Source organism: Patagioenas fasciata, chromosome 16 (genome assembly GCF_037038585.1).
Source record: "Patagioenas fasciata isolate bPatFas1 chromosome 16, bPatFas1.hap1, whole genome shotgun sequence".
NCBI classification, from domain to species: domain Eukaryota; kingdom Metazoa; phylum Chordata; class Aves; order Columbiformes; family Columbidae; genus Patagioenas; species Patagioenas fasciata.
Genome location: NC_092535.1, coordinates 10,946,630 through 10,962,358, shown reverse-complemented (window position 1 = coordinate 10,962,358; position 15,729 = coordinate 10,946,630). Strand labels below are relative to the sequence as shown.

General features: G+C 39.0%; 1 protein-coding gene across 2 annotated transcripts; it reads left to right on the top strand.

The window, feature by feature from the left end:
• Nucleotides 1-18: 18 nt before the first annotated feature.
• Nucleotides 19-9,924, top strand: DPM1 (dolichyl-phosphate mannosyltransferase subunit 1, catalytic). Of its 2 annotated transcripts, XM_065849839.2 has the most exons (9): nt 19-167; nt 1,076-1,175; nt 1,726-1,759; nt 3,944-4,020; nt 4,131-4,156; nt 5,118-5,213; nt 5,951-6,019; nt 6,306-6,420; nt 9,537-9,924. In XM_065849839.2, exons 1-9 carry the CDS (start codon nt 61-63, stop codon nt 9,639-9,641), a joined length of 729 nt encoding a protein of 242 aa, XP_065705911.1. In that variant the 5' UTR covers nt 19-60; the 3' UTR covers nt 9,642-9,924. The 2 variants fall into 2 exon arrangements, with proteins under 2 accessions (XP_065705911.1, XP_071671597.1); XM_071815496.1 differs by lacking the exon at nt 5,118-5,213.
• Nucleotides 9,925-15,729: the final 5,805 nt, after the last annotated feature.

The following is a 15,729-nucleotide window of genomic DNA, read 5'->3' as shown; positions in this document are numbered from 1 at the left end:
AGCGCGCACTGATTGGCCGCGGCCCGTCCCGCCGGTTCCGGCTGCGTCAGCGCGCCCGACATGGCGGCCGGCGGCGCCGACAAGTTCTCGGTGCTGCTGCCAACGTACAACGAGCGGGAGAACCTGCCCCTCGTCGTCTGGCTGCTGGCGCGCACGTTCCAGGAGAGGTACCGGCCGCGGGGGGGGGTGCCGGGGGGCTGGGGGCGGTGCGGGGTGAGGACCCCCCGTCACTGTCGGTGTGAGGTGAGGGGGAAGTAACGGCGGGACGGGAAACGTGCGGCATTGAAGTGTACGGAATGACGGCGCTTGTTAGGACATAACGTTATCTGGGGACCAGCGACAGAACCCGGGAACGGCAGAAGATGAGCCAGGGGAGGGTCAGTGGGACATGAGGAAAAGGTTCTTCACCCAGAGGTGCTGGACACTGAACAGGCTCCCAGGGAGGGGTCACAGCTCCAACCTGGCAGTGTTCAAGAAGAGACTGGACAACGTCCTCAGACACACGGGGTGACCTGTGGGGTGTCCTGTGCAGGGACAGAAGCTGGACCCCATGATCCTGCGGGACCCTCCAACTCAGGACCTTCCATGATTCTGTGATTGTGCTATGAAATACGTAACGTTTTTCACTCGGATGGAGGGGGTGCAGCCGGCTGTTCCTAACCCATAGAGCAGGGAATGGCACTTCTCTGGGATTAATTAGGGACATGAAGTTATACTAATTAGCAGTCTCACATGTGCTGTGATCCGTTCTGCACCAACCACCAGGCTGAATCACCACAAAGGCAATTTTAGCTTTTTGTCCTCCCCAGTCCAAGGCTGGAGCGGAGCTGAGGAGCTGAGGAGCGGTGGGTACTGGGGAGGTTTGTGCAGCAATCGCAGCTTCAGGCTGAACCAGTGACACGTTTTGTCACCGCAACCACAGACTGACAGCTGTAACAATAACTATAACCTGCTCCTGAAGCTGTCAGTAAACCACTTTGCATTCTGATCTTCAGTTTCATGCCTTTCAAAGTGACATAGGTACTGAAATTAGGTTTTCCATTTGTGCATTAAAAAAAAAAAATTCTCGTTTCAGTGGAAACAATTTTGAAATTATCATCATAGATGATGGAAGCCCGGATGGGACACAGGAAATTGCTGAGCAATTGGAAAAGATCTACGGATCAGATAAAATAGTGAGTTGTATATTCTGTAGTTTTTTCCATTTTGTTCTATTGGAAAGTACTTGTTGTGCATGACCACGTATCTGTGGGTTATATCTAGACACACATGAAAATCTTGACATTTATATTCAGTACTAAAATACGCTACATCACTTTGGGAAACATGCCAAAATATTTGCTGTTAGTGTTTGTCATTCCTTAAAAGTGATGGTGCTGGGGAAACCGCTGTTTAGATTTATAACCGTATTTCAAATCGTGGAATTTGAAGAAATCCTTTAGTAACTAAGATGGTGCTTTCAATTTTGTTTTGTTTTGGTTTTTTACTGCTTAGAAAGGGTTTTGTTTTAAATATGATCTGATCTAATACTTGTTTAATATAATGGTTTGTTTCTCCTGTATTTTGACAGATACATTTATTTTTATATATTATCTAGATTCCTAAGAATTGAAAGTTCATTTAAAATATTTTAATACCTTGAAAATGGTGAATTTTAAGGTGTCACTAAAGTTAATTAAAAATTGTACTTCAAGTAATATCTGTGTATTTTAATATATCCTGCAGCTTCTGAGACCTAGAGCAAGAAAGTTGGGCCTTGGTAAGTCCATACTAACTCTGGTTAGTACTAAAAAAAAAAAGAAAGAAATCTACTGTATTCTTTGATGGATTCTAGTGTATAAAGTTCCAGAAGAAAACACTGTAAAGCCCAAAAGCAGAAATATATGTTTTCATCAAGCTTAAAAACCACACAAGTTCCCCACAACCTCAAACCTGAAAACCGTGGTCACTGCAATACTGTCCAACTGTGTTTTCCCGTTAACATCAAGCTGCTTCTCTCCCTCCCGTCCTCTTGTCACTGATTACAGAATTGAGGGGTCTAGATCAATGGGAAAAAATGTAAGTTTTTCCAAGAGTAGCTGCTGTATTTTCCTGGAACCTCCTGATACAGAGAGGACAGTGGGACTTTTTGTGCAATCTGCCCATGTGCAGGGTGCTTCAAAAATTGCACTGCAGTTTGTGCAACCTCCCGAGAAAGCTGGGATGTTTTCCTGACTGTATTTGGACAGAGCCTTTTACAGTTAATCCATTTCATTGTGAATTATGGCTATAATTAAATAAAAAAATATATATCTGACAGATGTCCAGTGCTCAAAACTCCTGAATTATTGTCTCATCTATAACTGACATGTGAATGGAAGGTTTTGAAGTACATTGCAGAAGGTAATTGGTGTTGCAGAAATCTCACTAATTTGGGAGCCAATCTTGTACCACTGAGACTGATCATTAAAATTTGCATGGAATTATGCAGGACCGCAGTTTTACAGCTCTGATGGCATATTTCACAGAATACGTAAGTGAAGTTTGTCATTATTTGCTTTAGGAAAAGCAGACATCCTAGAAAGTCATAAACACCATTAAAACTTGTAGTATGTAAGCTATCCTAAAATAAAGTGGAGATATTTCCATCTGTTAAGATTCATGTTGTATCCTTATCCCTCCTCTCTTAGAATAGGAATGCAGAAAATGATAAAATGCAATACCTTGTTTGATTTATTGGAAATCAGTATCTGACTTTCTTGCTACATGTCTTGGTAATCTCCACTTCCATGTGCTGGCAGAACATTTGAGGTGTCTTGTGTGCCAGCTACTGCAGCTAACTAATTTCTCCAGTCTACTAACTAATTTCTCCAGTCCACTGAACAAAAATTCTATTTTTCATATTGAATTGTCTATTTAAATCACCTTTCTATACTTTTTTTCTACGTCTCATTTACCTAAGAAACTCCAAAAAGCTTACAGATAGTTTCATGTTGCCTGCCTTTTCATCTTATGTCCTCATTTGACCAGTGTTATGGATTAAAACTGACCCAATTTAAATTTTTCTTGTACCACATCTCCTATTTATGCACAGTACACACATCTGTGAGGCTCCTGCTGTGTAAATTTGCAAACAACATGAAAAAGAAAGATGAGTTGTTCATTAACCAGGAGTTTGGTTTGCTGTGAGAGGGCCTGCTAAGGACAGCAGTCAAGGGTAGGGTTTTTTCAGTTTTACATGTTCCTGATGAATTTAACAGAAAGGTTCAAGAGTAATTAGGATCAACGAAGAGTATGTGCCAGTTTTGAATCTGTGTTGTGCTGCTCTGCTGTCCTTGGAAGCAGCGCTGTCTTGAAAACTATGACTTGGATCAGAAATTCGCATTGTTGAGGAAAACTAATAGCAAGACTCATTCCAGCTCGTATCGAGATAGCTACACCCACTCATACAGGATGGATAAAACACAACAAGATCTCAAGTAAGAAAAAAAAAGACTGTCTGCAGATTAGGTATCAGGATATAATTCAGGGTGTCAAGAACAACCCAAACTCTATATACCACTAATAGTAAATTCTGAATCTAGAATGCAGGGGTTTTTCACCATCAGTGCTTATTTTGTTGTGTCCTGTTTCTAGTTTTGTATGGTCCAAAGTGCCTGTGGTGCTTCTGAAAATTATATTTCAAATAGCGACCCACTTATCAAGTCATGTTTGTGCATTTCTAGTGCAGGAGCGTTTGCCAAGGTTTAAATTTATAAAATCTAGTTCTGAAATTGTAGGGAAAAGAAAAAAAGTATTTTAATGTTTGATCAGGGATACATAATATTAAAATAAATTTTAGGGTGTTTTTGTTGATTCTTTACTAATGTAACTTAGGGATTTTAGAAAATAAGTGAAGACTGTGGCTAAAAGATTGTATATTTTAAAAGAGCGAGGGAAATTATTTCTGTACCATTTTCCTCAGGCACTGCTTATATTCATGGAATGAAGCACGCTACGGGGAATTTTATTGTTATTATGGATGCTGACCTCTCTCACCATGTAAGTCTGTATTTTATGTGGTGTGGTTTTAATCTCTTACAATTAAATTTTTATTGATTTTTTTTTCCCACCCCTTACTCTTTTTTTCATCTGTTTTCCTTCCATTTCAGCCAAAATTTATTCCAGAGTTTATCAGGTAGGTGCCAATTGTAATACGATAAAATGACTCCTGAACACTTACTGTTTTGTAGTAATACCTGAAAGCTTTATATTCTTGTATAGCTGTCTAGCTATAGTGACCAATCCATCAAGGCAGGAATTCAGATAAAAGTTATTGAACCTCATGAGATGTGTCCCCAAATAATCCAGAAAAGTAATTAGTTCTTATCTGGAGCAAAGATTCTCAAGTTTAAAGTAACAGCATGTATGACTAAGGACTTCTCTTCCTTGGAATGGTTGTTCAGCTTTGAGAGGTGTATCCATAAATGTCATCTTATTATTTCACCCTCTATGTGTAGGGATGTTGACTAGAGGGGCCCGTCCTCAGGTAGCTGGGAAATCCTTCTCTCGTTTGCCTGTCTCTTCCCTTCCTCTGCCTGTGACACTTGAGTTTGTGACAGACGCCCAATGGGCAGCACGTTGGGAGCTGAGGGCGCAGTCTGTGTCATTTTCAACTTTCTCACTTAGTACCGGAGGCATAAAATTTGCGCTAAGTTTCTGCAGCAGTCAGGCACAGTGCATACTAAGGATAGTTTCAGACTTCTTTCTGTTCCCTACTATGGCTTTGTGTAATTTAAATATTTAGATGTGTATTTAAAGTCATTCTGTCCTTTATACTAGAGAGAGGCTTTTAAAATGCATAAGTTGGTCTTTATAAATTATTTATGAATTAGTCTATGCAATTTTATTACATAGTTGATTAAAGATAATCATAAGATTCCATGATATAGCTCTTTATAAGAGAGCAATTAACAGGTTTTTAAATGCATAATGCTTATACCCACCATAGTTATTGCTTTCCATTCTTGTCTACTTATTTGTTCAAAGGTTTGTAAAATACAGATTTTGTACTAAGAGTGATTGTTCTTATTTTGAAATTTGTACTATCTTCATGCAAATATTCATTCTGTTTTTCTAATGAAACCAACTGCTTATAGAAAGCAGAAAGAAGGCAATTTTGATATTGTATCTGGAACAAGATATAAAGGAAATGGAGGAGTATATGGCTGGGATTTGAAAAGAAAATTAATCAGGTTAGTGTTTTTCTAGATATTTACACATAAATTTGTTATTTAGAAATGTGTAAGAATTCCAAGTACTCAAACAATAAATCTCTGTGAGCAGTACTGAGTGCTTAGTCAATAGTACTAGGTACTCCAAAATTATATAAAATAATTGAAACATGCATGATTTCAAATTCCATGGTTAAAAACCCACCAAGAAAGAATGTAATGATAAGACCAGGTGTGAGAAATGGATTGGAACAGAGGAGAAATTTGCACAGGATCAGGGTGGGACAGTTTGTCAGCTTCATCATCCAAAAAATGAGCCGAGACTATGACACCTTTGTCAAGTCTAAGAAACACATTTGGTTAGCTTCAGGATCTATAACGGTCCTTTCCTTAAACAGTAAACAGTTGCTAAACCCCTCTGTTGACACTCTGATTTGTCATAAGTTAAGAATTGTCTGGCATGATCAGTGTCAATAAATCACTGCTCAGAAAACAGTTACAGTGAGCACCAGGGAGAGGTTCCACTCAGAAGCCAAGAGGAAAATGAGATCAAGGTTGTACGAGCACACGGAGGCTGGCGTCTCGGGTTTACAGGGACTTAGAGATATTGAGCAGGTAAACTGCAAGTTTCTTCTGCAGAAAGTCTTTCTCTTTTATACCTTATTTAAGAATATGTGTAAGTTAATGCTAATTTGTAAGTTATTGTACAGAACAAGGAGCAGAATTTGTGTCACCAGTCTGATCTTCTTCTTTCACAGTCGTGGAGCCAATTTTCTAACTCAGGTTTTGCTGAGACCAGGTGCATCAGACTTAACAGGGAGTTTCAGGTATGGGTCTGGTTTGCAATTCATAAATTTTATTTGAAATTAAGAAACTGCTGAACAAGGAGCTGTAGTAAGAATGGACCTTCTTTACTGCAGACTAAAATCTGTTTGGAAAGGATATAGCAATAGTAGAGTAGATTGCAAGAACTGTTGCTCCTATGATCTTACTATTTTAAAAAATCATTAACAGCAATATGCGTGATTACAGTTCAGTTTCCTACACACTACCTTGATTTCTGAAGTTCAGAAATTGTGCTCGAGGTTTCATTTTCTTTGTAATCATTTACAGGTTGTACAGAAAAGAAGTCTTACAGAAACTAATGGAAAAATGCGTTTCTAAAGGATACGTCTTCCAGATGGAGATGATTGTTCGGGCTAGACAGTTAGGATACACTATTGGAGAGGTATAGTAAAAGTTTTGATAAGTACATGGTGCTTTCATTTAAATGTAAATACAGATTACTGGGAGCACAGGAAATGTTGTGCACTGCCAAAAAGCAGCAAGATTTTCAAATCTATATAAAGAAATTGCATATGTAGAACTCCTATTTTTCCAACTTTTCCAGGTGGATACCAGATCTGAAATTCCAGTTACTTATTCCTCTAGCTGATAAGCTTCTCAGATCCTTCCCTCTTCCTGTTGCTATTTCTTTAGCTGCATACAATTTTAGCAGGTCCTTTGAAGGAGGGAAATAAGTCAAAATATACCATAAAGTTGCGCTGAGCCTTTACTCTCCTCCTTCATATGGTACATACATCTCTAGTTAGGTCTTCTCAAATCATTTTGTTTTCTCCAGCAACCTGATTCTATTTCAAATTTATTCTGTTCTCTGTCATTTATTTCCTTATTATTTTCCAGCTATTGCAACTTTCCACTTCTGAACTCTTTGAATGTGCTGTCTACAGTCATTGAAAAGGAACTCCAGTTATTAGTTCTACATTTCTAGGACTTTGCTGCCTTTTGTATTTCATTGAATTGTGCTTGCTGGTGTCTTTAAAGATGATTCACTGGAATTCTCTCTGCAGCCAAATCTCAGAACCAGTTCTTCATCATCATTTTCATGACAATGAATTGTCGGAGAATTCTGTTCTGTACTTCTCTCTCTAAGCTTTACGTATTGCATTTCTCTGTCACCATTAGGTAGAGTACTTCTGGGCAGTAAAGGAAGCTCTCTTCTTCCACCTTTCTTGCTTATGGAGCAACATCACTATCCTGTCTGTAGTTGGGGTTTGACCTTAATTTCTTTGGTCTTCACATCCAGCTGCATTCACATATTGGTTTCTAATATTGCTGAATTAAATCCTCACGTGTCTATACATCCAGATACTGAAAGCTAGGTTGAAATGAGGTTTTATTTACTATGCATTTGTCAAGGTTTAAAACAGTAAAATACACTTCTCTAGCTTTAAAAAAATGCAGTCTCGGGTTGCTTACATTTCTTCAGGCTGCTGCCGCAACGACCTTTTTTCTACGTGTTATTTGATCCCACCACTCGTTGGTTTACATGCCTCTACTGGTTGTATAGCATCACATATAAGCTATTTGTCTTCGGTTCTAAGCCTTATGGACAGTCTTCACTAGGCCTGATGTCTCACTGTCAGTGTGAAGACGTGGGCTCTGTTTTGTGGTGGTCAGTTACACCATCCTCTGCAACTCATCCGTTACATTCTCAAGTAAGCATCGTCTTCCCTCTGGTTTCTCACATGTGGGAAGAGTTCTCTCTAACATCTGAAGAGTTGCTTCATTATTCTGTTTCGGCCTTGTCTTTAAGATTTCCTTTGTGATATCTGCAACAAACCTGAACAGTGTTCAGATTGCTGATGCGGACCTATAAATAAGACTATCGTATTTTTACTGTTCTGTATGTCATCTGTATATTGTAGCTTCCTGGGCCAGAACAATTTTCCATCAAGTTTCAAGTACATTGATACGGTATTTCCCCATCAATACTTATGATCTTTATATATCTTATAATTATCCAAATAGTAATACCAAAATTCCAGAAGAGGTGACCCTTGCATATCTAATTCCTGGTTTGCAGGGGCTGCAACCCTACAGGCAGAACAGGAGTTTTTATGCAGTTGTAAAATGTAGATACAGTTGTGAGGGTGAAATATTTCTTAAGCAAAGTTGAAAATGAAACTTGAGACCTGCCAGCCTAAAAGGAGCTAATGGCTGATGAGATGAACTGACACAAACTATACCTGAATAGTCTTGTATGCACCTCTCTTTCATTCTGCTGCACTTCTTCACCATATGTAAGCATCCCCCAGCGCGTGGAATCCACTCTTGAAAAGGCTTCCTTTAAGACTAACGATAAAACTTGTTATGCAAGAAATGTGAAGTCCAGCAACAACACAAAAGGTTAATTCCTATACTGAAGGGAAAGACTGGATACCTCTTATTAGATGAGGTATTAACCATTCTTCACCACTGGTTGGAAAATGTCACCTCTGACATCCTGCGCTACATATTCAGCAGTTTCTGTCCGTGCCCCCTAGATCATCCATCTGTAGTTGCCAGGATGCTTCCTGGGATCATCAAAGGGACCCTGGTTAGGAAGCCAGAGTCACTGCTGAGTCTGTCTGCATCCCGCCTTGGGTATCTTCTCACTGTCTTCTTGACTGGGGTTTCTTCTGCCATGGCCTGATGTGCTAGAATAGTGAGAAATCCTCAGTCCTGGCGCAGACGCAAAGGTGTGGTGATTTTTGTGGTCCACTTGCCAGATGATTTGTAGTTGAAACTGCCAGCAGGACACTAAGCCAATTATTTAATGATTTTGCAAATGCAATTATTTTAGCCCCTGAAGTACTTCAGTTTTGCATACAAACATAAAAGGAAATTCTTGAATATTCAAATACATTGTTGGCAGAATGTCCCATCATACGTCATTTGTACATGGTTGAATTACTGAAAAGCAGTGTGTTCCTGACCTCTTAGGAGTAGTGAGTTCATCTGGACAGGACGATCACTTCAGTAAGAAAACCCAAATTAGTGGTTTAAATGCCCTTTAATCCTGTAAATAATCTGTAAAAGTATCAAAGATTAATAAAGACAGGTATTGTTTGTAAAATATGCACTAACTGCTGTATTCAGATGTCATCTTGCAGCCAGCGGTGAGGTTGAGCAGAACGCTGGTTCATGGTGGCAGGAGATTTTTGCCTTCCCGAGGCACTGACTCATGGAATTGAGCTAACAAGGAAAGTGGTGAAGGTGCATTTTAAGCCCCCAGGCTTTAGTGCACTTCAACTATTAGGTTTGTTCTGACTGGTGTATCATCCAGCCACTGAGTAATGGTTTTGGATCATCTTTAAAGGTGATAAACCAAATAATTTCATGCTCCCTAGCTAGGGGGCATTATGAAAGCCACTGGTAGGAACTGACGCAAAGGAAGCTAATGTGATTCTTGCCTTCTTCCCATGCCTAAACATGCTGTAGTTCAAAGACCATTCTTTTGTTTACAGAATATCTGATTATTTAGATTGTGAACCTTAAAAATAGTTTTGCTTGTTTCAACAGGTTCCTATTTCATTTGTGGACCGTGTCTATGGAGAATCTAAACTGGGAGGCAATGAAATAGTTTCCTTCTTAAAGGGACTCTTGACCTTGTTTGCTACAACATGATAGTTTATCCTAAATTAACTTCAGTAGGAAAACATTTTCTGATATCTGTGGGTTGTAATACATACTAGCAGAAGCTTGATAATTTGTGTGGCGACCAGAAGACCTGTTATAAACTAACAATTAAACAAACTACCAATAATAAACTAAATAGATTGTGTCCCAAAATGCTCCTTTCCAAATAAATGAACTGTATGTTAAACTAAAAACTAATAAAGACTAATGCTCTATTCTATTTTTGTAAAAAAGGAATGAAGTCTTAATAAAGAACAAAAAGCTAAATGACCTTTTGCATTTAGAAATGAATCATTATTTGACAGAAGCTAAAGATGATTGTGAAACAAAGACAAGCAAGGACAAAAAAATGACAGAATTTCTCTTATCTTTGTTCTGTGGTTTGCAGATAGCATTTTAAACATAAACCAATTAGTTCCCTTTCTTTCCTCAGCGCATATGTACATGTAGCTTAAAACAGATATATAGAAGGGTTTCTACAGATCTGGTAATAGCTTGTGCAGTTTAAGAGGAAATACAGATGAGTACAGTGATTTGTTATTTGTAATATTGTTTCTAGACTGGTAAGGATGTTCTTTGGATAAGAAACAGAATCATAAGTGCGGAATAATTTTGTATTCTGTGTGTTTGTCCAGAAGCAGATGATTCCCTTTTCCTGTTTTATTTAGAAACAAAACATTTTTAGAGTAAAACCAGGAGTATGACATCTCACCCAACTTCAGGTCGCCAGAAGACCCGATTCACCTCTCTGAAGACTTCTGAGAAATTTTTCTTATGTCAAATAACAGTTTGCAACATAAAATCTGTATTTGTTCCAGATCCCAATGAATGAAACTCAAGAGTAATAATATTGTTTTTTCACTCTTTGATATAACCAGAACTCAGAAATCATGAAGCTCTTGCAACCAAATATGCACTTGGAGTGGTGGGGGGGGGAAGAACCAAGCTGGAATTTTAAATTATTTTGATTTTTTTTTTTTTAAATATTTAAAAAACTCCTCATTTTTTGAGGGGTGTGGGTATAGTTCTGTGGGTACCTGTATCAGAAAATCAATGGTAGGAGAGGTAAAACAACAAATGTATTAAAAATTACAACTCTTTGGCTTCTGTTTGTCTGCATTCCTTTAGTACACTAGATACAGCTGTTAATTAAAAAAAAAAAAAAGAAATTAAATTTTAAAAATAACCAAACACCAGAAAGTCTGTAGATAAATGATAAATTCATATTTGAGGTAGTTATTTACCACAGTCAGTGACAAAAATTAATTAACTTTAAAACCAAAGGTTATTTTCTAGTGAACCGTTTTAGAAATATTCACTTGTTCTTTACCAAAGTTGTACAGATTCTGATATTTTTCTTTTTCCTGAGTATTCAGAGCAAATGTTTCATATTTAATTTGCTTTAAAATAATTTTAAAAATGTAGCTAGGTTTTGAATCTACCTGTAACTGGATTACAGTGACTTAACTGTACATTTTGTGACATTTGCCTGTACTTTTCCAGCACATTATATATAATTTCATTTGGTGCACGCTAATCGGATCTAATAATTTATACAGAAATAAATCTCTGGGTATTAAGGGCCACTGAAATCTCCAGTGAATAGATTTCATCTATTTAGGTTTCACTGGGAGGTTTCATGGCTAAAATAAACATTTTAAGTTGAAAATAGGTACAGGGTTTTTAATGACCAAATAGTGAGGGGTTTAGACGTTTATTCAGATGTACATGCTACTGAAAACCATTTGCTAGAACACAGATTGTGCATAAGCAAGATCATATTTTTCTCCGACTTCTATGTAATGATATATAACTAAAGTCCATTATATTGGTTATTCATGATCTAATTGCTGTGAATTAGGGTTTAGCTTTTAGAATATGCATGCCTACTTTTTAATTATGAAAATTACTTGGTAAATTTCCTTCACTGATCTGTTTATGAGATTGTGTTTGGAGGAAGGTGCTTTTACATATAAATCAGGATCATACTATGTGACGTATTTTGTGTGCTCCAGCATGTAAAAGTTTGAAACGTTATTTTCAGTTTTTAGATAAATAGGTAATATTTTTAATTACGATGAAAGGTCATGGTATGTATATAAGTTATGAAGAAAGAAGAGCTATAAGGAAATCAAGTGCTTCGTATCAGGACATAAGTGGATACTCTACAATACTTCTTGACACAAAAGGTCACAAGAGTGAAACTAATTTCAACAGCCTGCACCAAGGTACTGGTGGGCAGCGCTACTGAAGGGAACGAATACACGGGTCCAGGGGAAGGAGCCAGAATTAATAACATGCAGGCTTTCCTTGTGTTAGTGGAATAGATACACACACACATATATTTCTTCAAAAAAAAAGAAAGGGGGGGCTGGACTGCAGGTAACTGGGTGCATGCGAATGGACCTTCAAAACTTGTCTTACAGTAAATTTTAAAAGCCTGAGGCTCAGAAGAAGTAGCTGCTGTTTGTGCATTTGCCCCTCTGTGCACTTGTAAAGGGAGAATCATAAAATAGCATTCTGTTAATGCTGTTAGGAAAAAAATAAACTGAATTTTTGCCCAGAACTGGTCCTTCCTTTCTTCCTTCCTTTCCCACATACATCTCAGCCTGCAGTACTTTCTTTCCAAGCAGTTTCTCCACTGAGGTGACTAAACGCATCTGGTTCTGAAGTATTCCCTGCCTGTGAGCGCTTAGCTGTGGCATTGCAGAACCTCAGCAGTGCTCTGTGCAGAGGAAAACATCGCAAAAACAAGCTCCAAGGCTGCATTCTGTCGCTGACCTTTCTCTTGCATGCACTGCTGTGAGAGCTCATCAAAAATGAATATAATACTGCGACCGCTGTTCAAAGCTCTAATAGAAGTCGTTCTTTAATAAAGCTGTTCTCTTTTTAGCAAATAATGGGATGAAATAGCCATCCCTTAGTGCTGCTTAAACTGTTTTTTACTTTTTTGAACGTAAACTCTTTGAGCTGCTTGAATTTGTTCTCAGCTTTTTTTAATCAAGCCTCTTTGTATTTGAAGACCACCTATGTAAATTCGTAACACAAACCCCGAAATTTTAAAAGAACATGTAGAGGAAGAATGGCTTATGATGCGAGAATTTACGCAGGAATGGCCGTACTGTCTCCTACAGTGCTCAAAATGGATGCAGAACGAAAGCAACTAAGAAACACAGCCAGTATGATCTGTGCCCAAATACACCAACAGTCAGCAATACAGTGTCTTGTGGAGACAGAGCTCAAGGTCTGGATCATTTAATGATTCCTTGTGTTTTCTACGGATTTGATTGTTTTTAAAATTTTTCCCGTTTGCCTTTCATTATTATTTGATAGACCCTAGTTATCCCCTCATCATAGTCAGTCTTGTCACTTTTAATTTCCTCAGACAGAAGCCACACCACACACTGCTATTCTCAAAGCGTTAGTAGCAGACTATGGTAGAGCAACGGTTCTACTATAATCTCTGGAGATCAGGTGCCTAGAACTCCATACAACGTCTTAAATATTCATGTACTAGGGATTTATACAGTGGCATTTTAGTTTTCAGTTCCTTTCTTAGTACCATTGCAATACTCTACGTGCCTTGTTTTGGCCACCACAAAACACTGCCTTAACATTTACACAGAATTTTTCATTTTATGTCCCTGGTTTTAGAGTTCCACATAAATCAGCTTTCCTTAATTACATCCATATTCATTTCCTATGAAGGCACAAATACTCTGCTAATGTACTTTATTATACTTTCGTAGGAATCTGTGTCTGCAAGCACTCAATCATTTGGCAAGAACAGGAGCTTTAATTCCTTCCTGGCTTAAATCAGTATATATCATAGATATATTTGGTCGGGCATGTTCAATGAAGAGGGAGAAGAAGGTAACACATTTTGCAGCAGTAAAATTCACCTTCCCCTGAGCAGCAAACTGATTACCTCCGTGGGCAGACAGTCAAGGCTCTGGGAAGGTCTCTCGTTCTGTTGTTGTGGGCTAGAAAGTCAACATGATGTATAAAAAATCTTACGCAGCAGGTTCAGTTGTTCAAACCCATTAGAACAGCCAGAGCACGTGCTAAACGTCAAGCGTGCAGTCCCAACAGACCTGAGGTTAAAGTCTGCGTTGTGGAGTTTTGCGTGGAGTATCATTTAGGATTATCTTTGACCTAAGTTCGGCTCTTGCACTCTGGTTCAGGAGTGTTTCTGAACGCAGAGCCCCAGTCAGAGCCCTGCTGGGTGACCTATGCAGCCCTGTATTAGTGTGAAGTTTTTTATCGGACAATCTGAAGCCCGAGATGAAACACGTAACTGGGGGCTACTAAAACTGATACCACCTCTTGTGCAAGGACTGAGCAGCTGCTCAGCCCAGGCGCAGGGACTGGGAGCAGCTGTGGTCTCCTCCTGCCCCAGCAGCCTCAGCAGCCCGGCCTCCGGGTGTGTGATACAGGCTGGTGCCTGAGGGATGCATTCTGTCACTCTAGCCAGATGCAGATTCCAGTTCGTAATTCACAAGGTCAAGCAGTTTCATCCCTCTGACATAGATCATTATTATTATGAAGCTGAGACAACCACTCCAGACAACCAAGGCCTAGTTAACATATCCAACTGAATGTGAAACCAGTATCAAAATGAGATCCCTGGCTTATCTGTTTTGGGTCTTGTACATGCAGATTTGTCTGATCTGAGGCTTTAATCTGAGCCGGCAACAAAGATGTCCCCAGTTGCCAATATAAGCACTATAATAAAACATATTTTCCAGTGGGCTGTGTATAAAGCCAACTGCAAGGTTGCACAACCTTCTGCATATCAACAGTAAAAAATAATGATGACTAATCAGTAATATTTATTTAAGGGCCTATCAAGATTCCAAGTATAAGCATGGATTGAAATCTTGGCACAAACGAATGAAATGACAGATTGCCTGCTGAGTTCAATACATTGATGACTTCAGCAACAGCTTTTCAACCGTTAGCATTCCAGAGCTGTAGGCAAATGTTAACACGAGGATCAGCATGAACAGAGTATAGGCAGATGAGAGGATTGCTTACCAAATGTTATCATGTTCTATGACATATTACCTCCAAGGTGTCATGCTGTATGAGACATGAATAAAGAAGGTAATCGCAGAACTTCTGTAAAGCACAGAAACTTTCTGAGCATCATTTCCTCTTCTTACAGTGATTGTTAGTGTTTAGGGGGAAATATATTGGGACTGGAGAGAAGGACACTGAATTGCAACTTTTAATCCAAAACTAGATCTGAAAACTCAGCCCTTGAGAGGGGCTTTCACCAAAGCAGCAGTGGAAACAGGTCACAAGAAAGAAGGTTATCCCTGCAAGGTTAGTTGCACTGACCAACAGAAACTACTGTCAATGCTGCATCGTAATAAAACCAAAACCAAAAACAAACCCACCTTGTGTTTGGCTCACCAATTTCTTTCCTGTTTTGACTTTTTGCAAACGTCACACCCCTAGGAGGTGAACACAGGCAAAACCACAGCTGAGAACGTGACGTTTCCTGGGAAGCTGAGAATGAGTCTCTCGCTCCTAAAATGTGGTGCTCTCAGGAAGGGGAAAATCCGAGCACCAAATGATACTTGTACTTTTGTTCCAGAACAGGAAAGATCTTGACTGAGCTCCTATAGTCACCGCTTGAGGATGGTCTGGGGTCCTCTGTCCCACTGTGCAACTACTGGGGGAACACCCAGGAAGAAAATAACCAGATTTACTTACTACATGGAGATTTTCATGTCATGACTGCAATGTGTTTGCAGAGCTCTCATTTCCAGTCCAGCCTTCCATTCTGCTTGCTCTTGCAAAGAAGGCGTAAGGCAATACTTTTGATGGGTGGATCCTGTCAAAATAATTATATTACTTATTGTAAAATGCAGGGGAGGTAAAGAAGACAAGCTGCTTGAAAGTGGTAAATTATTGAAATACTGAAGTTGGGCAATTTTTAAATGTTAATCAATGTCTTTCATTAAGTAAATCCCATCTGAATGCAGTGTTTCTTAAAGCATTGACAACACGTAAGACGTCAATCCTATTTCCACAGAAAGAATGCTGTTTGTCATGGCAGCACAGCGTC

What these genes read in the sequence shown, in the direction of transcription:
- DPM1 (XM_065849839.2), top strand. Translation starts at nt 61, where the DNA reads ATGGCGGCCGGCGGCGCCGACAAGTTCTCGGTGCTGCTGCCAACGTAC. An exon ending in ATGCTGACCTCTCTCACCAT is followed by an intron (nt 4,021 to 4,130) that starts GTAAGTCTGTAT and finishes CTTCCATTTCAG; the next exon opens with CCAAAATTTATTCCAGAGTT. An exon ending in TTTATTCCAGAGTTTATCAG is followed by an intron (nt 4,157 to 5,117) that starts GTAGGTGCCAAT and finishes AACTGCTTATAG; the next exon opens with AAAGCAGAAAGAAGGCAATT.